The 25,674-nt window shown below is 41.4% G+C and overlaps 1 protein-coding gene across 2 annotated transcripts in view; it reads right to left on the reverse strand.

Moving 5' to 3' along the window:
- SPRED2 (sprouty related EVH1 domain containing 2) overlaps positions 1-25,674 on the reverse strand; it is a 113,035-nt gene that overhangs the window by 29,392 nt on the left and 57,969 nt on the right. The window contains exon 2 of one of the 2 annotated variants that reach the window (XM_030310715.1): positions 3,437-3,614. The exons of the other annotated variant lie outside the window; for it this stretch is intronic. Coding sequence (XP_030166575.1) covers positions 3,437-3,614 — 178 coding nt within the window. The remainder of the gene's footprint in view (positions 1-3,436; positions 3,615-25,674) is intronic. 2 annotated transcript variants of the gene reach the window in all.

Below are 25,674 nucleotides of genomic sequence, written 5' to 3' on the forward strand. Positions count from 1 at the left end.
ATTCTGTTCATAGGCTTCAACACAGAATTCAAATAATAACAAAAATCAATGTGCTAAATTCTAGAACTGCACTACATTGGAAAAACCAGTGGTAACACTGTTCCTACCAGAGAAAGCATTTCTTGTCCTATCTAGTTAGAATACTAGGAACTCTGGTACTATCCACCCACCGTATTTCAGAAATGATCTCCACCCTCTCCCCACTATTCCACCACTTAGAGAGGAGGTCCTTCCACAATGTATACCATTTGCAAGCTCCCATGTGGGTTCGCACCCATGTGGGCAGGAGTGCTGCATTATGGAAGTGTGGAGTCACCCTATCTCCAAAGGGTGTGTGTGTGTGTGTGTGTGTGTGTGTGTGTATTGTGGGACAGGGCAGGGGGTCAGGGTTAAGCAGCACTGGATACAAGAGTCTAGAATTTCCCAGAGTGTGAGGGATGGAAAGATGGGAAAGCACAACTGGGTATATGAGCATGTGATTTCAATACGAGTACATATAAAAGTCTGGAAGTGGAGAGTCACAGAATATAAAGGGGACAGGAAGAGAAATGGAGTGACAGAGAAACATGACGGGGGTGGGGGGTGGGATGGAAATGAGCCAAGGCACACAATCCTTGTGCAATAGCAACAGATTACAGAAGCTGGTTCACAGCCACGACTGCCTTATTGCTATGCAGAATTAGTATGAAGGGACCAGGTTAGGGATTCACAATGAAATGGTTCCTGATGTTGGCTCTGCTAATAACCACATGCCCTAGACCGAGGAAACAGATCATCACCTTCTTGGAGCACTGAGTTTCCCCACTGCGAAGCAGAGATAAAAGTATCCTCCTCCTTAAGAATGTTACAGGAATTTAACTGAGGGCTTTGCTTTGACCAAAATGGTAAAAGTTTACAATTATTAAGTGCAAGTCAGTGGTAAGATACAAGTTTCTAAAATATATTTCTAAAATGAAGGTCCTGGATGAGACAATCTAAAGGCCATTTTAGGTTGACATATTCTATGATAAACCACGAAAATACCAAGAAAAAATAGATCTAAAAAGATTTAACTGCTCAGGCAAGATAATTTGCTAACACGAAAGTAATAAAAAAAATACAAAGGGAAAAAGTGAAAAAAAATTTATCAACATTTTTGTTAGAAAAAGAACACCAACTAAATAAAAAGGCAAGCAACAAACTAGAAAACTATTTGCAGTAAATATGGCAGATGGAGATTAATATCTTTCTTACATAAGAGGGCATATATATCAAGGAGAAAAGTAAGGCCCCCAATAAATAAATAAGCAAATGACATTAACAGATAATTCACTGTTACAACTGTTAAACAACTGTTTAACAAACAGAAAAACATTGATACCATTAGTAATTAATAATATGATACTACTGTTACTCTGTCAAATTGGTAAAGATTTAAAATATATGACTCTCGGGGCACCTGGGAGGCTCGGTCAGTTGAGCGCCCAACTCTTGATTTTGGCTCAGGTTATGATCCCAGGGGTCATGGGATTCTCCCCCTGCACCTGCCCCCCATTGGGCTGTGTGTCGGGCTCCACGTTGAGCATGGAGCTTGGTTAAGATTCTCTTTCTCTCTCTCGTGCTCTCACTCTCTCAAATAGAATAAAAATAAAAAAGATTTAAAATATATGACCCTCAAGGTATTAAAGGAAATTCTCCTATATGCTGGTAGCAGTTCTTTGTACAAGTATCAACAGTCATAAAAATTTGACCCCAAATTATTCCAACAAAATGGTAAAGGTGGAAAATGCAGGTAGGTAATACTGCAGGGGGTGGGGGAGGGGGAGAGGAGGGAAAGAACCTTAATATTTATAATAACCCTAAGGAGATCACCAAATAAACAATATTACATCAACCTTATACAGCAACGAGGAAAATTCCTTAGAGAATGTTAAGGCAAAGCAAATGAGACACAAAATGGTTGACAAGCTCTGTTCGGAGCTATGAAAAAAGAAGAATATGCACAAGGAGGAAAAAACTACACTAAAAGGCTAAAGGTGGTTGAGCACATGTGGCTTGGCTCAGTTTTAGGGTCAGAGTGATGGAGTATCAAATACTAGTTACATACTCTCAAGATGGGTCACGAAGAACAAGGAGTTTATCTAAAAATCTTAATTTTTTCAGTTATAATTATACAGGCTATTGTAAGGACACAGTGAACTAAAGGACTAGCATTGTGTTTAGCACATGGTGAATGTTAGCTAAATGGTGTTATTTTACTTTTTACTGGGAATATGGCTACATTGTAAATAAGAATGCTTTAATTATTTGACTAATACATAGGGAATTTTCTGAATGGACACACTTCTTAAAATGAGCTATGTTCTCCCTTTAAACTTTCATTCATTTCATTTTTGGAAATGAATCAAGCGTGAAAATAGCATTTCTGTTAATCTATATATAACACTTACAAATTGTTCTGTCTTATCTATTTGGTAACTTTTTTAAACAGTAAGAAGTGGTTGCAAAAGCAGATTACATTTGTACATTTAACACGTAACACTCAACAGACACGCTCGCTGTTAAGGGTCTCAAATGTCACAGTGACATTTCCTGTGCTGTCTTTATATTTTTTCTGTTGAGATCCAATAAGATCCTGCACATTTTGAAGCAACAGTTGGCTTCTGAGTATACGCTCCATGATCAAATACAGATAGGAGCAACGTTCTTCCAGGTTCAAGGCTACCAATTAAAAATAGCAACTTTTCTTCATATCATGGATTCCTTCATAGCTCAGAACTGGACATCCACGTTCCTTCATGAAACTCTATGTTATGAGCTACTAATGCTCCACTCACGTGAGAGAATATTACTCTCCAAAGCATGTATTTAACAAGCATGTAGAATTATTATAGACATGTGATACCACTACATTTTCCAAACATGTTTTATTCATTAGTATAGGAAATAAAAGCTACAGTATCTTTTAGATAAACAGTATTTACAAATAACCAAGTATCAGGTGACATTCTGCCTTTGCATTTGACCTTTTACCATCCAAACCTTGACGGCATGCTCCACGAATAAACCCTACATTTTTAAAAGCCCAGGCTTCACAGCTCACTAGAATGTGATTCATGACAAAGAACACACTTCTGTTTTGAATATCTTGTTACGGTGACAGAAAGACAGCTTAATTAATCAAAGACGCAAACAAGATGGCCAAATATACTAAGCACCTGCGTTATCTGGTGTGGTAAGAAAGGACTTCACTGGAAAGTCAGGGTTATGTTTTGTATTTGGCATCAGCTCCAGAGTTGTAACTTCCGAAGCTTTCACAACAGTTTGAAGTCAGAGAAATAAGGTGGGGTGGGGGGTGCAGGAGGAGACAAACAAACCTATGAGAAGAGGGCCATGATTAACGGAAAGCAATCAGTCGTTGCTGATTTAACACAACGCATTGCATGTCTACCATTACCAGTTTGTCTTTCTGTCGTTCACCGTGGATGAGAAAGCCGCTTCGTCCATTGCCTTCGGGGTGCATGACCTTACAGACACCCACGCGACTGATCCCGCCTCCTTCCTGTGGGAACCATCCCCCGCTGGAGTCATCTCTGGTCATAACCACAGCCTTGACACGCACAATATAGCTGTCACTAAAACGACAACAAGAAGAATGGGGCATGACAATGGTCTGGTAGCTGCAGGACATGTTTCACAAGGCAAGACGACCACCAGCCAGCACTTTTCTAGACCCTTCAAAAGAAAATCGATGCCTAGCAGCAACCTTAAAAGGTAACCCTTCTCCACTTTTAGGGAAAAAAACAAAAAACAAAAAACACTTAAACTAAATATGGTACAAAAGCACACTTTTAAAAAGATACCCAGCAATTGCAAATATCTATGTGTCTTTGAAGATGTATGCAGGCATAACATTCTCTACAATCTGGGTCTAACTATTAATAATAAAATGAATGAGCTAATTGCTATAATTTGTTATCTATAAGTTAGGAACCAACGCATGACCTAGGCTTAACACTTTATAAAGCTAATAATCTTCTGATTTAGCACAAAATAGGATAATTCCCTTCCAAATCGCAAATCCACCACGCAATCATTTGCATAGGTGGGAAAATGTTTCAGTTCCAACACCCTTTACCCACGTGCAGCCTTCTGTTTATGATTTTATTTTCTCCAGTCTAAACTTCAATTTCGCAGTAAGTTCTTCTGCACATTTGCCAAAAATCCTCTTTCTTCTCCAGAGACCAACTCTAGCTTTTCATTCTTCATCACTTTTGGGGAACTGTATTTGGATTTTTCAGCAAGGCCACTTATTCTTTTTTGCTGTTTTCTTTCTTTGGATAGAAGTCATTTTTTTATGCATTCAAACATATATTCACATCTTCTACATGCCAGGCGCTGTGCTAGATTCTAGGGCAACAGAGATGTAGAGTAGCACAGAACCCCCTCTTTCCTTGGGACTCAGGGGAAGACCACCACCCACCCCAGCGCCAGGCAGAGCCCGGCCACTCCATCTTCAGTCTCCCAGAGACCATTTAGACAGTCTCTCTGCCCCCAACCCCTGCTCACCGCACTCACCCTCAAAGGGGGAGCCACCTAGGTCTCCCATGACTCCCTGCGGCTCACCCTCTACTGTGCCCCAACTCCCTCCACAGTGCCCCTGCACTCAAGGTCCAACATCCTTTCCTCAGATCATCCCTTTTATTTTTAAGCTGGTAAAATACATGTGAGATAAAATTTACCGTTTTAACTGTACGCTTCTGTGGCATTACGTGCACCGACACTGCTCTACAACTGTCACCACCATCCCAATCCAGAACTTCCTTCATCTTCCCAAACTCAAACTCCATACCCATTAAACATGAAACTCCGTCCTCCCCTCTGCCCAGCCCCTGGCAGTCGCCACTATACTCTGGTCTCTATGAATTTGACTAATCCAGGTACTCAGACGTTCTTTTCACCTTAACCTCAGTTTCAAGCATCTTGCTCTCTAGCTGCCATTTCTCAACTTTGCAGCTCACTCCCTCCAAATTCCTGTAATTCTTCACCTCTCTGGGAACAATATCTCTTGCTCTGACCACCTTTCCCTTTCCCCCCTTCCCCACATCCTTCATGTTCTCACTTGATTCACTACTCAAGTTCCACGGTCTATCACGACACTCTTTTGTACAAAACATAACACATTGTCCTCTCTTTCCCCACCATAATGCCTGGTGAACCCCAACCCCGATGAAATTCTACTGTCTACCCAACTCCATGCCCCCACCCAGGCTGTTGAATACTACTTTGGTCATAGGTCTAGTTTTAGTCACTAACCTCAGGCGGGGAGCTCTTAAGTGCCTCCCAGTATCCTGTTACATTTCTCTGATCCGTCCCCAAGAAGATAATTTCACAGGTCCACCTACCCTGTCCCTCTCAGATGATGGATGAGCTTCCTTTAATTTCCCTGTGAAAAATAGGCAGTCAGAAGGGACCTTGTACCTGCGCCCACTAGCACGCCTATTACTTGTGACCAGTATTCTCTGCCTCTCCTCTAACTATGGCTAAAGCACCCAGGACCCACACCAAGCACCTTCTAAAGGCGCTAACAGTGCCCAAAATTCACATTTCCACCCAGACCTCTTCCCTGAGCAGATCAAATGCCTAAGGATTTCTCTCCTTGGGTGTCTAACAAGCATCTCAACCAACATGTTTCAGATTGAACTCCTCATTCTCCATACCTTATCCTATTGGTTCTCTCTTCAAAATATATCCAGAATCTACTTTTTACTACCTCCCTCGACACTGCCCTGATCCCAGCTGCCAACACCTTTCAGACTATTTCAACAGTCTCCTAACTGGCCTCCTTACTTCCACTTCTGCCCAACTTTCTATGACAATAGAAAGGTGAGTCAGATTATGATACTCTACTCAAACAAACTATACAATAGCTTCCTACATTACTCTGAGTAAAAAGCAAAATTGAGCACTTATCATTCTCCTGCTTGCTCATTCTACTTCAGTCCCATTGCCCTTGTCCTCCACATTAAGCACACTTTGACCACAGGGCCTTTGCACTTAATATTTCCTCACTCTTTCTCCCCATATGCCGACTTAGCTCATTTCCTTATTTCACTCAGTTCTCTGCACAAGGTTATTTTATCAGAGAATATTCTTTGTCCACTTTATATAAAGTAACACCCTCCATCCCTCTTAAATCTTCTCATTCTTCTTCGTCTTTCTACATGTTACTAAAACAACATCTGCCCTATTTGCCCACTTTTGCCAACTAGAATGTAAATGCCATAGGAGCAGTGCCTTTGCCCTTTTTGTTCGCTGCTCTGTCCCTAGAGCCTACAACACTGCTTTATGTGTGTGTAGTAGGCTAAGGAACAACGGGTAAAACACATTTTATAAAACAGATGAAAAAAATTATTCTTAGCTAACAAAATCTCTGAGAAAAAGTAGAGCCTTCAATATCCATTTGCTTATGAGCCACAATAGCTTAATTGGGACAGGATAAAGATTAACAAGAAAACTAAATTTAATAAGCACATGTTTTCTATCGTCAATCCATCCATCTCAGGATTCAAACCCATATTCCTTTAGATCGAAGACATCAGGAACATTTGATAACATTTGTGTAGATTAGTTACATGCAAACAATTTGAGAATATACCTTCCCCCCCACCCCACCCCATTATTCTAGAAAAATGAAGGGTCCCCAGGATTTGTAATTCTCTAGTATGAAACACAGCTTTCTCAAATCTTCTGGGAGTATGCTATGGGTTCATCCCAATAGGAAACGGCCAAGGCGAGTAACTGAAACTCTACACACCTCTTGTGAAAACATGCTGTTTACTTTTTTTGTGTTGCAGCTGTGTGTTCTCCCTTCCTTTGAGGAGATTAAGTAAACACGAAAAAGGGAAGTTTGCGTTATATTGGTGCCATAAACTCATTTCCAAAGAGTATTCATTTATTAGAGACTAAAAACAACACCTTACCCGTTGGCTTCTAGTCTACAGGGGCTGTTCATTTTGGCCTTTGCTCGCAGCCTGCAGCATCCTCTTTCTTGCCCTAATTCCTCTTGTGGCCCTTCTCAAGAGCACAGACTTGTCTGATGGGGCGTGTGTATGTTGGGAGCAAGGGAACAGATCGCCCAGCAGCCCATCTCCTCTGGCAACAACCCCATCAGCCAGCATTAACCGAGGCATCTGGCTATTTAAAACAAGGCAGGGGATAAAGTGTTGCACTAAAAGCTGTGAAGGATGTCTGGATAATCCAGCTGCATGGCCACTTGCCAACTGCTTCCTATCTGTGGTGTAATTATGTTACTCAGGCACTTCACCCCACCCAGAACAGAAATGACAGTGAACTCTACTACCACAAAGGTATAAAGGAGGAAGACTCCCTTCCCACCTTCCCCTCTCTCTTTCTGGAAAGAATCAAACAACATGTGAAGCCATATGTTGGGTTTCTTTGGGGGAGGATGGAACAGGAAGGGCAAGGGCAGATCCGTTTTTAATGTGCACAGAAAATGGTGGTGGTATGCTTAAGAATTTAAAAAAATGCTATTACTGTCAAAAAGAACACAATTTTCAGAAAATGCTTCTGCAAGCAGCAACCGCTAAACCAGTATAACTGATTAGGAACTGGTGAAGTTCCACACGTGAATCCAAACACCAACTGAATGGAATCCTAGTGTCTGACCTTGAGCTAAACTGCCCCCAAAGACTCAGTGTCCTTACATATGGGATTTGACTACCATTACCCAAACATTACCATATTCTTTCGGTGTATTATGAGTAAAAGTGGCTTTTATGAATTGAACTGGAGATCTGCCATTTAAATGTGGTTTCTTTAAGGAAAAAGCTTTGCATTCCCAACATATGGGCTTAGCTGTAAAAATAAGACTTGTCCTGTGATCACTCCATGTGCAAAAGAGGTAGGTGATATCCTATGGTAGGATGGGGGGGCAGGGTAAGAACAATTCGAAAACTAGATTTTTATGTGGGGGTGCTGATGCACAGCAAGCTTTAGATCTCCGAATTTTGTGTTCTAGGCTCTCTCCAGATTCAAAGTGGACCCTGTGTGGACCTTGTTACAGAAGTAAACAAGGTAAACAAAGGAACTGTAGGAAAGGGTGATGAGGCAGCATCAGAGCGAGACAGGTCCAGCAGTGTCTGACCTTCTCAGATTCTCTCATTTGCAAAAAGCAGAGATGGGATGTTCTGAGGGTTAAAAGTAGCGCTAGAGGTCAAGTGCTTGATACAGACAAGATTGGTAAGTTGTAGCCATCATCATTATTTTTCCTGAAAGCCTGACTTTGATTACAAAAAAAGGTCCTTTAAAGACCAGCTCCCCTGGCCACTAAGAGTGGGTTTCCAGACTGCCTGCCTTTTTCAGCTATCAGACAGCAGAGGAGCGGGCCGTCAGGCTCTTGACAACAGAAGAAAATCCAAAACGGACCATCAGCAATTATCAATGCAAATCAGATTTATAAAGACCTAGTTTGAGCCTACATTTCAGGCACACCTGTAGCGGAAAATAATTCCATCTGCCATCTGTGAATTGGCCCTGTGCTCCCACCCCTCCCCCACACAGCTCCAGAGATGGAGACTGGAACTTTTATGTACCCCCCCCTCCCCCCCGCCAGCTACTTCCCGGCCCCCTCCTCATGGCCAGCCTTCATCTGATTACAGGCTCCTGTATCTCTCCATTATGCTAAACATTACAGCTAATTTCCTCCCTGCGCTCTTTTCCACCCTTTACTACTTCACCAGACCTTGAGGGGAATTAACCAAGATCCTAGCCTCTCAGGCTCCCTCTTCTACCTGGCACAACCACCGGCTGCCAGCTGAGCCAAATATAACACAAGTCCTCCAGGGGAGCCAGGCACACTCTTTACTGCATTTGTATCCTGCACCCCACTCCACCAGTCACCGTCGTGCCTACAGATTTACAAAGTCTGACTTCATTATTACATACGTATATCAAGTTTTGTATGTATGTAGAACACATAGTGTATATGAAATATGTGTCTAGTCATTGAAAAAAAAAAGCATCAACAAAGTATTTCAGTATCAAATGGGTTCAAAAGCCAGATATTGGTCCTATTCTATTTAAGCAGGTTTTGTGAGTGGCTCTTTCATGAAACATCAACTACTTAAGATCTTTTTTTTTTTTTTTTTTTAACAGGGGACTGGTCTCGTCTTATAAATGTGTATGTTCCAAAATTATAGGCAAGGAAGTTATACATAATGTAGGCTTGTGCTGGGTGGTAACAAGATGTTCAGCTCTGTTCCAGCCACTAAAGGTAGGACACTTGCTCTGCCCACTTACAGGTCTGCCTAAATGTGGACTGCTTGTACAGTTGGGCCATTATAGAAAACAGCGGTAAGAAAAGCCCACTGAAGATGCTCAATCTGGCAGCAGCCAATTCTGGCAAAGGCACCAGCTCTCCTCTCAAATGCTGATGAGCAGGCACTATGAAGCACTGAAGGAATTTTCGGAACATCAAACGTTTGCTCATAAAGAGAGCCTTTTGGGTGATGGTGGTAGTAGGTACTCGTCTTAACAATGACTAACGATAGTCTTCACCCAGGAACAACAGACTGAAACACAGGGGTCCTGTGGGAGACGGAGAGAGGGTGGGCGGGTGGGGGGTCCGGGTATGGGGCTGGGGATAGGTTTTCCTCCCTTACTATGTGCGGGCTCAGAACCCTTGAGTGAAAATAGGAGAAATGTTTTAGGAACCCCCAGTAAGTCTTGCATCATAAGGCAGTGAGTTCTGCTGTACACAAGGTCACTAGAGCCCTCCATGTCCAAGCTCTACCCTCACCAGAGGGGGAGATATGGGACCGTCCATTCTCATCCTCAGATGCCACGTATAAACCCAGCATCTTTGTTGTTTATGCTACCTAGCTACGCTGAAGCATATAATAGACCCACTCACCACACACCGTTTTCTTCTGCACACAACACAAAGGGTAGCTTTTTCCACTATCGTGAAGGACACTGCCAGCAAGACTGGTGTTTGAATAGGAATGATTGCTACATTGGTAGTATTTAAAAAATTCTTTTTTAATGTTATTTCTTTTTTTGAGACAGAGACAGAGTGCGAGTCAGGGCGGGGCAGAGAAAGAGGGAGACACAGAATCCGAAAGCAGGCTCCAGGCTCTGAGCTGTCAGCACAGAGCCCGACGCAGGTCCAAACTCATGAACCATGAGATGTCATGACCTGAGCCGAAGTCAGCAGCTCAACTGGCTGAGCCACCCAGGCGCCTCTTTTCTATTGGAATTTTATTAAAAAAAAAAACAACTCCTTTAGAAAAACTACAACAAACTCGTAGTTTATAAGCCAGTGGATTCTAGGATTCAAAATAAATACCCATGCGCTGTTTACCAAGGAGTGCTGATTTAGCCTTCTATGGCCTCTATAGTGTCTTCCTTTAAGTTACAATTCACTGTAAATAGACACATCTTCTAATCTTAAGTACTGCTTTACACTTTCCGGCCATAGAGCCAGAGCAGCACGTGCACTGAACATTCTGGCACATTCTCTCTCACATGGGGCCAAGGCACCTGCCCTGTGGATGTCCTCGGGAATGGACGTTCTGCAGGGCTGGCTCAAGTGGAGGTACTGGGCAGTGTTGCCATTCACCACTCTGCTCCCTCTTTCTTCGCTGCTGTGTCCTGTGACCACAATAGCCACGAAAAGGAAATGAAGCAAAGACAAAAAGGAACAAAGATCAGGACTGGAAGTTAAACTCATAAGCTTTACCAAGGCTTAAAGAGGCCTTTGAGGGAAATGGTTGAGGAAATACCAGAGGCAATTAGGGATCCTCTGACGTCCTTGCAGCCTGGGAGCACTGACCTGGGAGCACTACTGACACTTCTAACGCGCCGGAGAAATCTATGGCTGGCCAAGGGAAGTCAGAGCTTCCATGCCCCTACCTGGGTGATAGCTCAATTCTAGGGGCAAGCCTTCATGGCCTGTGAACAGAAGGTGGTGGTGTCCATAGCAGTGTGTGGGCATGCTAGCCATTACTTTTGTGAGTCTCCTGCTCAACAGGTTTACAGAGTTATATTAAACTCACTCCACTGGACTGTGTGCAAAATGAAGTTTTTCATTTCACCTCTGACTTTTATCGCCTGTAGTCTGAACAAGCATAAATCTTCCACAGGAAAAGAGTGATTCGGCTGGATTCTACTTATACTCGCAGGGGTTTTTTTTTGTTTTGTTTTTTGGTTTTTTTTGTTTTTTTCCTACCGTAAAAATCTTTTGATTTTACTTATTTAACATATCAAATGTCTTAGGGATAGAATTGTAGTTTTTTAAAGAAAACAAAACTTTCCCCTCCCAACATTTCAATTCAGTACTTAAATTCAGAAGCCACAAGAATGCTAAATATATACTATCCATGATGATGAGCTGCCTACAGCTGGGGCACAATAAAGATAAGGCGTTGGGGCTGTTCTGCTAATATATAACCTCAAACCCTAACACGGAGCAGTTTTAAACCCGGATAATGAAGTGCTTGCTGAAGGAAATCTTAACTTCAGCACTCGAAAAGGCGATCTTAGAGTCGCATCTAAGACAGATTTTTTTAAATGGCTCTTTGGCAACCCTCCTGTGTCGATAGAACTTTCCTGAGCAAGTACCTCTTGGGGTGAGGAATGCACGTAACTAGAAGAAGGCCCCAATGAGGTCAAGCTTGAAGCAATGGGGCAGGACAGGCTTGGTAGTTTATTGTGGGGCGGATGCATAATCAGTGAAGAAAGGAATCATTTTTCTTAAAATTTGAAAACTATTTGCTCTAATCCCTACTAATAGCAGAAATCCTAATTTCTCTACCCTAGGGGAAATTAGGGAACTGGAGACTCCTGGGAATGAGCCCTCAAGTCCTAGGGTGGGTTCCTGGTCAACCACTTGGGACCTCTGTATCCTTATATGTCAAATATCTATACAGTGGGTAATTAATTACCTTAATAGCAGGCTGTGGAATACACTTTAAATTATTTGAGTTTAAAACACTGGTTTTAGGACATAAACAACAACAGAAGTAAATATAATTTTAAATAAAAAACTATAATTCCATGGAATTCAACAAAATCAAAACCATCTTTTTTTTTTTTTTTTTTTTTTTTGGAAAAGATTTCTTCTGTAAAACTTAGCATCAAATGATTCTCTGCCCTGTCACAAGTGAAGATTATACTAGCACAAGGGGGATAACTCACATTTAGACTCTGGTTTTCCAGGCATATCAATACCAGACAAGGCTTCCAACCCAACTGGACATGTCACCAGTCGGCCTCCTCTCCTGAACCTGTGCACCTAGGAATCTCATCCACTGTACCCAGTTACCGAAGTAACAAGATAACACGTACATGGATATGTTGTGTGTTCTATTTTAACATAATTCTATCACACATCATGCACACGTTCTTAAACGGTTTAAGTTAACGTGGGAATTTCAGGGTCAGACAAAACATTTTAGCCAATTACGGTAAGATTTTAACAACAACAGTTCACCCAACGTTCTGGACATCTATTGAAGATTTCGCAGTTTTTGTCAAAAATCACCAGAGAAGGACAACTCTTGGACGTGGGTAAATTACTTAAAGAAAATTATTCAACCCAAAATAGAATGAATCTACTTCTTACAGACTGGAAGTTTCTATACTGAAGGGCTGAATTTCTGGGTGATCACCCAGTGTGAAGCAGGGGTGAGGGAGGCCTGGGAGGCGAGAGGCCCAAGTCTGAATCTAGGTTTATTGATTTTACTTTTATTGTCGGCTGCTTTGCTGAGCCTGGAGTTCAGTGGAGTTCATAATTAATCAAGATCAAAGGATTGCCAGCTTAAAACAAACAAAACAACCCACCCCTGAAGAATCCTTTCTTCTTCTCTACTTTTTACTCTGAAAAGCAAGAATTTCTTTGAATTTCCCTCTGTTTTACACCCCCTTCCGAAAGTGGTATTTACAATCCACATTTAAACCCCAAAGGCAGCCTAATGGAAATGTTCGATTACTACAGAAAATGAACTCTCACCAACAGGAAAGTACACACGTAATAGAAAAAACTGGCACTTCAAAACACAAATGGCAAAGGGAGTTGTTTAAAGTTAATAATCTCCAATTCAGGTCTTTAAATTGCAGCCTTGAACTTCCAAGTCCGACTTTCTCGGAATATCTTTGGTTGCTTTCTCACTGAATGGAGAAAAGAAAGGAAGAGTGGACTTAATGATCGGCATGCTGAAATGTTTAGGGAGAAATGCAGTAGTATCTGCAACCAGTCGGAAATACATTAAAAAAATAACACGGAGTCTTGGATGGAGGGATGGACAGATACATACATGTACGACAGAGCAAGAGCAGTAACATGCTAGTTGCAGACAGGATATAGTGAGTGTTGGTACACTTGTTTCAACTTTTCTCAACAACTGAAAACTTCCATAAAGATGATGAGAGAGAACATTCATAGTGCTATACTATTCTAAATGGCGATCAACACTAAATCAGAAGTTGCTGATAATGGTAATAAAGTCAGGTTACCTCTCCTCACGCAGTCCAGCTCACACTTCCACTTTTTACTTGCCATCCCCACCCCGCCCACCCTAAACAAACCCCGTGCTGAAAGGTCAGGAATTACTTTACCAAACTATGTTTGTTACTACCAGTTCTAAATCTACAAAATCCTCTATGAGCCAGTCCTTAATAAAACCTGCTCTCACACAAAAGAAGGTGATAATTAGCCCACAAGGAGGGAAAGGAAGTCAGCATGTGGAGCTAACAATATGCTGGCTAGATTTTAAGAGCCTCCCTGCTTCTGTCCCCGACAGATCTATGGACAAGGATGCCCTTTCAGGCGGCAAGAATTACCAATTCATTTATTCCCTTTCTTCCAGGATTCTGCCACCTGCTCGACAGAGATGAAGAGCTTAACACAAAGAAAGAAAGAAACAAAGTACACGCAAGGCATCTGTTCTCCCGAAGAATTCTGGATCTCTTCCTTTCCCAGGTAGAGCCCAGGGTACAGGTGGGCCTACAGGTGGAGTTTAGGTCTTCAAATCGGGATAAGCAAAAAGCCACACAAGTAAGTTAGAGATACACTTTTTTAAGCTAGAAAAAAAAATAATCACAGAAACCATCTACTAGACCCCTCACTTAGAAAAATTGTAATTCAGACAGAAGGTGACTTGTTCAAGGTCACTGGCACTGGGAACAAATACAGGACTAAGATCTCATCTCTGTAAACAGTCCCTTCCCCCACTTTTTAAAGAGAGGTTCTATGTTGTGGCAAATATTTCCCACATCTAACTTAGGTGATCTAGAGGATATAAATTATTCTCATAGGTCTCTTCAAGCTTAATGTATAGGCAACTGATTGTTGGGAGAAATGGAGGAGGTATCGCTAATAACACAGCCACATGAAAAAAATGGCACTGCTGGGGAGTGGAGCTGGAAAGTCCTCCTGGCTTGGCAACACTTCCCAGCAGCAGAAGGCAATCTTCATTTTCAGATGGCCAGTCTGGCTAGTTTCCTAGGTCAGCAGACATGACCTCTACTGCACATCTTCTTCTCCTTTTTGGGTGAGACCCCCCAGACTCTAAAATCTGAGAGTGAGCCTCAGTTTCTTCATATGTAAAATGAGGGGTAAGGGCCCAATGACCTTTGAGGTCCCTTTTCAACTTCGGCCCCCATTTTAACTTTGTGGTTGTTCTTTTAAAGGGCCTTAAAGTCCTTCAGCTCTGCCAGAGGGCTTAAGCAAACTTAAGCCACCCAAATATTCTACAAAAGCAGATCAGAAATCATGCAGCAGTAAAATGCAACTGAAAACATATTTTGATTTGGGGGAGAAAAAAACCCCCTCCAACTACAAAGACCTGAAACCACAACAAACTAACAGATAACGTTCTCTCGGTACAAGTATTATTATGCAATTATAAGGTTCCCAGGAGCAAAATGGGTCTATCAAGTATTTCTAAAAAACATGAAAATGATGAAAATTGTTTCAAGAAGTTTAGTAAGACCTTTGAATAACGTAGGCACGATGCAGCCATCTAGCTGGGTTTACGCATCCACAAACATGAGATTCCCTTTAGCCACATGGAAAGAAAATCCCCAAGACATATTTATAGACCCAATGCAGGCAAAGAGAAGAAGAGGGATGTACTCCCTTTCTCCCAAATAGTTCATCCTCTATGTTTTTATCAACTGACTCAAGACAGATGTTCCAGTACCAAATCTTCATTACCTTCAGAGAGAAAGGGAAAAAATGTTAGGAAAAGGTAATGAATCAACTGCCCAACTTAAAAATGGGGAGAGATATTTATTACAGACTTTGATAAAGCAACTCTGTGCACTTCAAGCTTCATGTTTGGTCCAGCTCCTTCGAGGTCACAAAAGAGTTCTGATCTAAAAATTTTCTTGTAAATCAGTTTTTTGAAACTGGAATGTATTTTTCCCATAGGAAAAACCAAAAACCGGTTGAGCACCAGGATTTCCAATCTAGTTCGTGACAGCCTCATCAATTCCTAAAATACCTGAATCATAGTTATATTCCCAAATGGTTTTGATTGCCTCCTAAGAGTGTCCTTAAATAGAAGTTTCATTCCCCGGGGCACATGGGTGGCACAATCAGTTAACCATCAGACTCCTGATCTCGGCTCGTCATAATTCAAGGTTCATGAGCTCAAGCCCCGTATCCGGCTCTGCGCTGATGGTGCAGAGCCTGCTTGGGATTCTGTCTCTCCTCTCTGACATTCCCCCACTTGTGATCTCTCTCTCTCTCAAAATAAATAAATAAACTTAAAAGAATAAAAGAAAAAGAAAAAAAGAAGCCTCATTCCCGACCTTCAGTGGGACTGGCCAGTTCTATTTAGTTCTGGAGCTAAAAGGGTTCCTGTCTGGGTATGGGCTAGGGGAGAAAGGGTAAGCAAGGAGGAACCCCCAAACGTCTGATTTAGGCTTCATCAGGGGACCCCTGAAATTTGGCACCACTGGACCCTGACCAGCCCTAAAAAGGGCCAACCTGATGACCGTCTGCTAATAACATTGAGAAATCTTTCACTTAGGCAAGCAAGCACACAAACCAAAAGGAAAGCACTTAAGTTAAACCAAGCTCGCAATGACTGGTTTAAATGCAAATGTAACAAGCGTATCAGTATCAACACTATAGTTTAGGAATTCCAAATTAGGTGTTACTGGGGAAACTGCTCTTTCCTTCCATGGTGCAGGACTGTTGCTGAACAATCAGAAGGGCGGGGACAAAGCAAGTTCAGGCTCACAAGGATGATCAGCAGCAGCAGATTCTTGACTAGTTCTTCACCACAACGAGACAGGATTTGACCTACGAAGCAATTTCCTTCCGAGTTATTACAAAACAGCTGTCCACTCAGTACATGTGCTTCTATTAAGTTACTCTCCTGCCATAAAAAGAACGGGGCAAAAAAGGAGAATGCCAACACCAACTAGCTGCCAGCTTGCTCACAGGTTTAACCAAGTATATCTTACAATATTATTTCAATTTATGGGAGAATATTCTAGTTTCATTTCAAAAAGGAACTTCCAGGGAACACTAGAGCTGTCCCCACATGACAAAGTCTACCAGCTTGTGGAAGGACTAGAACTGTTTATTACAAGACTCACAATCTTCACAGATAACTGAGACCTTTGGAGGCTAAGCTGCTGAACTGGGCTTCCCTGACCCATCACCAACATGCATATTCCACGGAGCCCAACCAGGTCATGCATTCAGTGTGGCTGAAGACTACTGCCTGAGGCAGGTCAACCAAGTGGCCACGGCCAACCACCCAGAAAGCTTTAATGACAAGGTGGCGGTCGGTACGGCCAAGCCAATGTAATTACGCTACCTTGAAGTCATGCTGTCACTCTTGGCTGCCATTTAATATCGGAAGAAAGAATAAAAGGGCCCCTGTCTTAATGTCATTCAAGAGGAACTACCACAGCTCGTTTCATTCACCAGTGTGCTTCAGCCACCTCCTAGGACTAAGCTCATCTCTAGGAAAGTCACGATCCCAAAGGCACTGCGCATACATACACCATCCCAGACCAAAAATTGCTACCTACCCAACGATTTCCTACAGTGAGTAACTTGGCATATGGAAGCTCTTGTGTAAACTGAAGAGGCTGGTAAACATAAGGTGATATGACACAATGGCACTTTTTCTTGTGTGTTTGCATATACAGGATTAACTCTAACCCTGAAAGTGAATTCTTTTCTCAAAAGGTAATTAATTTCACACCTATGTTCACTGCAGCATTATTCACAACAGCCAAGAGGCAGAAATAACCTAAATGTCCATCAGGGATGAATGGATAAAAAATGTAGTATATACACATAAATTATTTTTCAGATTAAAAAAAAGAAATCTTGCCATTTGCTACAACATGGTTGAACCATGAGGGCATTATACTAAGGGAATTCAAGCCAGTCACAAAAATATAAATACTGTCTGATTCCACTTTCTAAAGTAGTCAAACTCATAGAAACAGAAAGTAGAATGGGGACTGTTGAGGTCTAGGATAAGGGAGGAATGGGGAAGTCGTTTAATGGGTGTAATTTCAGTTTAGCAGGATGAGAAAGTTCTAGAGATTGGCTGCGCAACAAAGTGCATAATTAACACAAATGTACCGTATACTAAAAATGGCTAGATGGTCAGTTTATTTATTTGGCCTTTAAAAACATTATTTATTTATTTGGCCATTTAAAAAAAAAAAAGACAACTAATTTGAGAAACAAAAAGGGGACACTCGAATAAGTACACTCAGGAAGGACCCCAAATGCAGGAATTTGGGGCTTTGGCTGAGGAACATTTCTGTAGTCCTTAAGAAGTAAGGACTTAAGAAGTAAGTCCTTAAGAAGTAAGGACATTAACACTTAAAAATAAAAACAAAACAGGGGCGCCTGGCTGGTTCAGTTAGTGGAGCATGCGACTCTTGCTCTCGGGGTTGTAAATTCGAGCCCCCATTGGGTGTAGAGATTACTTAAAATCTTTAAAACAAAACAAACAACCCACAAAATTCTCCCCTAATTATCAAGACAGCATATGTCCATTTGTGCAAACTATATACATCGCTAAAGACCTTCTCAAGGTAACTATAAAAGGAAAATCTTATGCCTCAAATATAAATGTAAATGTGGCCTATGCTTTTTTCTTTTGTATACAAATCACATATATGAAAAACACAAACCTTTCCTTTGTAATTGGTTTCACTGATAAAAATGGCTTTTCTTACAAAATCACATCAAAGAACAGGAGAAAGTTAAATATATAGACTTTCCCTAATTGTTAGCTCTAACAAACTCCCCTCATCCTTGCCCAGTTAGATTTGAATAGAATGCGTATCATGTTTACAACAGAAAGTGACAGAATCCCCCAAAATATTTATACTGTGAGTCCCTTTCCTCTGTTCAAACCTTAACCTCTGTTTCAAAGATTACTAAAACACACACACACACACACACACACACACACACACACAATATCATAATCACAAAGATTCTCTAATGGTTCCATTTCTTCAACATGGGGGTTAGTGATGTTTTTTAATATTTCTCAAAACAGAAAAAAGGGGCTGTTTTATTTTTCTTTGGAACAAGTTCCTGCCAGATTTGCACATTGCAGCTCTTTGGCGATGTGATGAGAACACACGCCCACCCACAGCCACGAATTCTGCTCTTCACCCTTCCCAAGCAGCCCTTATGACACATGCTGTCTGCGCTCCGTTTCATGGAATTCAAGAGGCCCAGTCAAACAGCAGGCCTCATGGGGCAACGGCAAGGGCAGGCAACCCATCTCTTTCATTGGATGGGTACAAGGAACATGTGTTTAAAAGAAAAACCACAAAAAAGCCAAACCCAGCTTGGACACCTCCAATCTGAAAAATCTTTGCATTCTGCATGACTTAATAACACTGAAAGCCGAAAGTCATCTCTTGGGTTGAAATGTGGAAACAGAAAGCTGGATTGCTGCGACTCCGTGCACGCTGAGCTCTAAATGAAGACAATGTAGCTAACTCCCCGTGCTGCTCTCAGAGTGCACAGCAAGGAAGGTAGAGTTGTTGTCACGTAAGCCAAAAGCTCCTTCAGGAAAGGCTGAAGTGCCAGCCTGGTCTCAAGCATCTGCTTTCTCTATGGAGATCATTAATTACAAAGAAATGCTGGTGATTAAGAACTCCAGCTGGGAACGGGCATGGCTTCTGTAACTGCCCCACAGTAACCCGAAAAGACAACCTGGGCACAATGTCAATGCAAACGAGCTGTCCAGCAACATACTTGGAAGAATGCTCAGGACTAATAAAGTTGATGCTGATTTGCTAACAGAGTGGTCATTCACCTCCATTTATGTGTCCTTAAGAGTGGGGTTTATGTCCTATGAAGGCTGGTCCTTGCGGGTCTCTGGCTTTTCTGAGATACAACAGGAAAGTTGTTATTTCTAGATAATGATACGAGATTTATCTACAAGGCTAGTAATCCCACCCACTACGTAGGCAGACTGACCATAAACCCCGGAATGTGGGGAGGGCAGTTTAACAGAAGATCAGTGGGAATGGACACCAGGGCAATGGACAGGTTCAGCTCTCCCCCCGGGAGCCATAGGTATTGCCACTCATCCATAAATCATCCACTTGTACAGCAAGAAAAGATCATAACTCACTCAACAGGTCTCTTGAAATTACAAGTATTTTTAATGTTGATAGATAATCTACAGTGATTTTATTTATTTATTTTTTAGTATTCTCTATACCCAACATGGGCTCGAATTCACATCACCTAGATCAAGAGTCCCATGCTCTTCCTGAGTGAACCAGCCAGGCGCCCCAACCTATAGTGATTTAAATAAATCTGTTTTTATTAAATGGTCCTGAATCATTATAGTTTTGAGTCATTAATTAATTTTAATAGATGCTAAACAGGGAGGGGTCTCCAACTCTCAAAGACAGGAAAAACGGTCCTTGATGTTTTCTAATCTGTTCCAATACAATATGCTGAACGCTCTAAGCTTTGAGGATTCAAATGCGCTCCCTGACTGCCATTCCTCTCAAGGAAGAAAGCAAAAAAATAAGTAAATAAATAAGTCATTTGTCCGAGGTTGTCACTCTATTGGCTCAAAAAAGAAGGCCACCAAAACTATCGAATGAATTTATAGGGCAGCTCTTTCTCGATACCCATCCAAGAAGAGTTTAGATTTGAAAGACCAAAAGGGAATAGCTGAAAGTTGCTTCTACATGGAGCATTAATGGGCTCCAGATTATAGACTCAGTAGATGTATAATAAAAGACAGCCGAAGAGGAATCTATTGCCAGTAATGATGAATCCCACCGAAGAGGGAAATGAAATCAAGGACAGGGCTGGGCCCAGATCACAGGCATTTTTTTCATTTACACCACCCACCACATAGCTCTGAACATAGGCAGCAATCTCACTCAATACCTACTGATCACTTCCAAGTTGAATGACAGGAGATCCTTGGTACTGGCCATGGCTCTGGATTCCTTTTCTTTTTAAAAAAAAAAATTTTTTTTAACGTTTTTTTATTTATTTTTTGAGACAGGGAGAGACAGAGCATGAACAGGGGAGGGTCAGAGAGAGGGAGACACAGAATGTGAAACAGGCTCCAGGCTCTGAGTTGTCAGCACAGAGCCCGAAGCCGGGGCTCGAACTCACGGACCGTGAGATCATGACCTGAGCCGAAGTCGGCCGCTTAACCGACTGAGCCACCCTGGATTCCTTTTCCCTCAAAAGGCAAAGAAGGAATCTAAAGACGGCTCATGGTGCCTAGCAGCACAGGGGCCTCTGGGAGCAGCGGCCACATCCCTAGGGGGGATTGTCATTGCTGAATCAGTCATCCAAGATGCCCTGAACAAAAGTCATGCTGCCCTAAAATTATTTGGAAAGGACCTGGGTTAGTCTCAACTACACAAATCACAGGGAAAGCAAGACATTTTCACTGAAAATGCCATACATCAAGAACTTTAGATGAAATGTTTTTATATGCCTGCCTGGAACCATTTTCTGTAGCACTTAAGGGGGAAAAAAATGGTATAATGGAACCTAAGATTTCAGTGAAATCAGAGCAAATAACCTATGCTGCCTTTAATTCATATTTTGAAATCACAGTATTCTTCTGATGACTTTTGACAAAGTGAAACTTGAACTGATGGCACCCGGCAAAGCAGCAAAAGGGGACATCATCTACTAGAAGATCACAAAATTCAGGTTTTAGTTCAGGCTAACATTTTCAAAGTAGTTTTTCTCCTAAAACTTAAAAAAAAAAAAAAAACATTAATGAGAAGAATAAAAAGAAGGTTACTTTGAAACTGAAGTATTTTTTTAATACCACCAAATGCTATTATTAAATATGCGCTATATATGCATGTATACACATACACATATAAAAATAAGCACTACAGATGTGGGCAGGAAAATTCTTAGCAAAACCCCCACATATTTCAAATACTGTTCCTCTCATTATTGTCCTCTACCATAATTAGCATGTTACAGCATAACAGGTGGCTTTCATTTATAGAATGCAAAATTAATGAAATTTGGAGATGGTCCTGTCTCCAAAACAAACTGGCCATCCTAAAAAAAAAAAAAGTGCACCTCTTAATCTACAGAACAGACACAAACAAACTCCCTTCAGGCTGGCTTTCCATATTATCTGCATTTCTGAATGTATTTAAATAGGCCAAATTAATACATTTACGGACAGTTTAGAATACATGTACCTCAAGGAACAGAAGTCACTATTATGGGCTTTACAAGAAAGGGGAAGAGAGACAAAGACTGCTTACTTTTCCAGCTCGGTAAGCCTTGATCTGTTTAATGCTCTCTCTGAGTGATAACAGAAATTACCCCATAGACAAGGCTGCTCCACAAATACTAAACCTTAGGCAAATTTGTGCACAGTTGTGTTTTAAGTCCCGACCCAGCCATTCTGGACAGACCCACCAGAAAAGCAGAAATAGCACTACTATAAACTAACTATATCATCTGTCCCTAACAAGTAGGACACAAAAAGTATTTTTTAAAAATATGAGGAGACACTGAATGGACTGTCAACACACAGAGGAATGTTTAATATACTCAAATAAACAAGATCTGTGCCTTAACGAGTCAGGCATGGTTTAAATTTAGTGAGTGAAGAAAGAGAGAAGGTCAGACAGGCAACACAGCTTCCCAATTATGCAGAACAATCCTTCAGATCATGTGAAAGCTATAATTAAATGTTGTTACCAAACCCCCACTACCCTTTCTCCCACCTAGTAAAGTTAATGCATGAATTCAGTATAAGCAAATTATGATTTGCAAAAATTAGACATATTCCCTCTGTAGGGGGAATAAAGCTTTCTTGCATTAAGTCATGTATCTTGGGGGTAAGAAAAAGCATAGTACTGAAAATAAATCCAACATAATAGACACAATAGTTACTATTAGACCACATCCTTTAGCTCACCTTTGCTTTTTCTTTCCTTTTTAAAATTTATTTATTAAAGTTGTAAACCACCCACCCAAAAGGTGTATCACCTCTGCAAGCCGTTTCCTGGGCAGCATCTTTTAAACTCAGGGCTGAGTTTCTCTGAATATCTAAGGAGAAATTTGTTTTCAGAGAGGGAGATGAGTGGACAAGAGCTCTGTGTCCATCCAAAGACCAGTGGTAACGTCTCTGTCTTTGCATGTGAATACACACACACACACACACACACACACACACACACACACCCTTCAGTTCCTTCCAATTAGAATAATTTTCCCCCTTAAAAAATGTCAAATTATCGGAAAGGTTAGGCAGAAGAGAACAAGGAAAAAATAAAGTTCATGTAAACAGTAAGCACATACCTGCCGGGTGATGCCATTTCCTCTACATTGTAGAGCCCAAGTGCTGGATATTAGCATTATTGCTACTATAAAGCTTCCGATAAAAATGGATTGTCTCTTGCGGACCTGAGAACCAGCTGGCTGCCTGAAAAGTGGTTTCCCCCATATATGATTCAGTCTCCTTGACAAATATACTGCATCGTACTGGATGAGTCATCCGAGGGTTAGTCCGCATTTATAGGCCTGTTGTGTCATTACTCACATTCAACATCCTGCTTCTCAAAAGTGGAAGCTGGAAGCCTGACAGCTGACAGATGCTTTTTTCCAATTAAAATACTGTTTAAAAAAATCCTGTAAGTTATGATTATCAATCATTGATGATACTGTGAAATGCCCAGGAAGCAAATGGCACAGCTCAATACCTGCGATTACAGACGTAGAACCACAAGTGCAAATTGCTTACCCGCCCCATCTCCAATCCAAATAATTTTGTTCACAGCTAAGAGCAAGGATCCCCTTCTTTTAAGATATCCATAAATTAGTATTGGCATGGACTCTGTTGACTCTCACGTTGCAAGGTGACTTAGTCACAGGAGCTCTATAAAAACTAGATGTCAAAATTTTGGTCCTGGTTAATTTTGCCAAGTGGGAGAATGGCATTGGATTTATGAAATGTCTACTTCTTAGAGAAAACATCGTAGGGATGAAATGATGTGATATCTGGGATTTGTTATGAGTATTTTAGCCAAAAAGGGGAGGGTAATGAAATGTGATAAAATCTTGATCATTGCTGCATCTGTAGTAAGTAATATAGGGACTGACTTTATTATTCTCTGTTCTTTTGAGTATCTAAAAACTTTCGTCATAAAACGTTTTAACAACTAAAGAAAAATTTTTTTCTCTCCCTATGGTCTAATGTGTATCCAGACAAGGCACTTTTCCAGTTAGGTGTGAACATACTATATGTGTGAATGGTGCCCATTCACACAGAGTGCAACCAGTGACCATGGGCGTGGGAGCTTCCAGGTTGAAGGTAGGACACGTGAGTCCAAAGGCCACTGTGAGGGCTGCATCCACCCGCTGAACAACTGCCTGGTGCTCTCTCCTCCACCCAGACTATCTGGTGGTGTTCCTTATGCTTCCTTTGGGGACACAAGCTCCAGCCTCATTCGTGAGCTCGGTGTTGACATGAGGGGACTACTTCGAGCCTCCTTATATGGTTTTGGAAATACTCCATGAGAGGTTACATTACATCACATCCACAGTCCCCTTACACCAACACATCTCTTGTAAGGTAGCAGTGTTCGCTTGACTCACTTATGTGCAAACTGGGCTATACTTAAACCATCTGAAGGAGGAAGACAGCTTTGATTTTCATGGCTGGAAAAAAAAAAAACAGATATGGAAGCGCCAATGTATGTTAAATAAAAGCACTACTGAAACTAGATGTCATTAAGAAATCGTCCTTGTTGATATGTTCTGAAAGTGTGACAAGTCGCCACGGGACACTTAAAATATAGAGGTCCTGTGAAACCCTAGGACCTCTTGGACTCCTCCCTTTAGTTCTGAAACTAAAGGACAGGAGAGTGTCTGGTCCAGGCTCCCATCTCAGCTAACGGCCAAGGCCAGTCCTCAAAGAACACTGCCCAAGTGGACTAAAAACACGCAGCAAATGGTTGTGATGGTCCCCATACACATCAAGTGACAACCTCACAAATCTGAACTGTGTGTGGGTCTGAACTGAAGCCTAAGGAATATCAAAATGTTCCCTTGCAATTTAATGAAAACCTTTCACACACTGGCAAAGCGTGATTTGCCTTCATGCAACAGGTAGAAACGGGGGGAATTAATAAGCTTCTAGCCTAATTTGAGTTTCTGTAAGTATTTTCAAGAAATGAATGTATAGTTCATTAAAGAACTTGTAACTGAAATTTAACTAAAAACACAAAAGTAATGGCAATAATAATGTGTACATGTATACACACACGTACACACACACACACACACACACACGCACACACACACAGAATGAGAAAATACCAATTATGGTAAAATGTTAACAAATGGGGAATTGGATTAGGAGAGTCCCTCATACTACTCTTACAACTCTTCTGTGAGGATGAAATACTTCAAAATAAAGTTAAACACATACACAAAAAGAAAGAGAATATATGACCCCTGTTTAAAAAAAATCTTGGGGGGCGCCTGGGTGGCGCAGTCGGTTAAGCGTCCGACTTCAGCCAGGTCACGATCTCGCGGTCCGTGAGTTCGAGCCCCGCGTCGGGCTCTGGGCTGATGGCTCAGAGCCTGGAGCCTGTTTCCGATTCTGTATCTCCCTCTCTCTCTGCCCCTCCCCCATTCATGCTCTGTCTCTCTCTGTCCCAAAAATAAATAAACGTTGAAAAAAAAAAAAAAAATCTTGGACTGTAAAGGAAATTTACCAAAATGTAATAACATTAGGAAATGCCTCTGGGTTAAGATTTCTCAAGGGTGTTCCTTGTAAACAATTTTATAAGAGGATCCAAAAACAAAACAAAACAACCAAACAAACATTTTGAGAACACTACATACTATATCCTCGAGAATACTGTTTGTTTAGTCTTGCATTTCATAACTTATTTGACCACAGGAACCCCTTCCCCCATTACCATCCCTTTAACCTGAAGAAAGCACTTGGGAAACACTGCTGTAGGTGATGCGATATGGGATACGGGATTCCCTCCCACCTCCTATCTTTTTACTCTAAGCTTTCTTCAGAACACACCTTACTTATTATAACAACAAAAGACATCCCAACTTGGTTTCTGCCATCTTTTTTTTTTTTAAGTTTATTTCTTTGAGAGAGAGAGAGAGAGAGAGAGAGAGAG

The sequence above is a fragment of the Lynx canadensis genome, chromosome A3 (assembly GCF_007474595.2).
Source record: "Lynx canadensis isolate LIC74 chromosome A3, mLynCan4.pri.v2, whole genome shotgun sequence".
Taxonomy (NCBI): Eukaryota; Metazoa; Chordata; class Mammalia; order Carnivora; family Felidae; genus Lynx; species Lynx canadensis.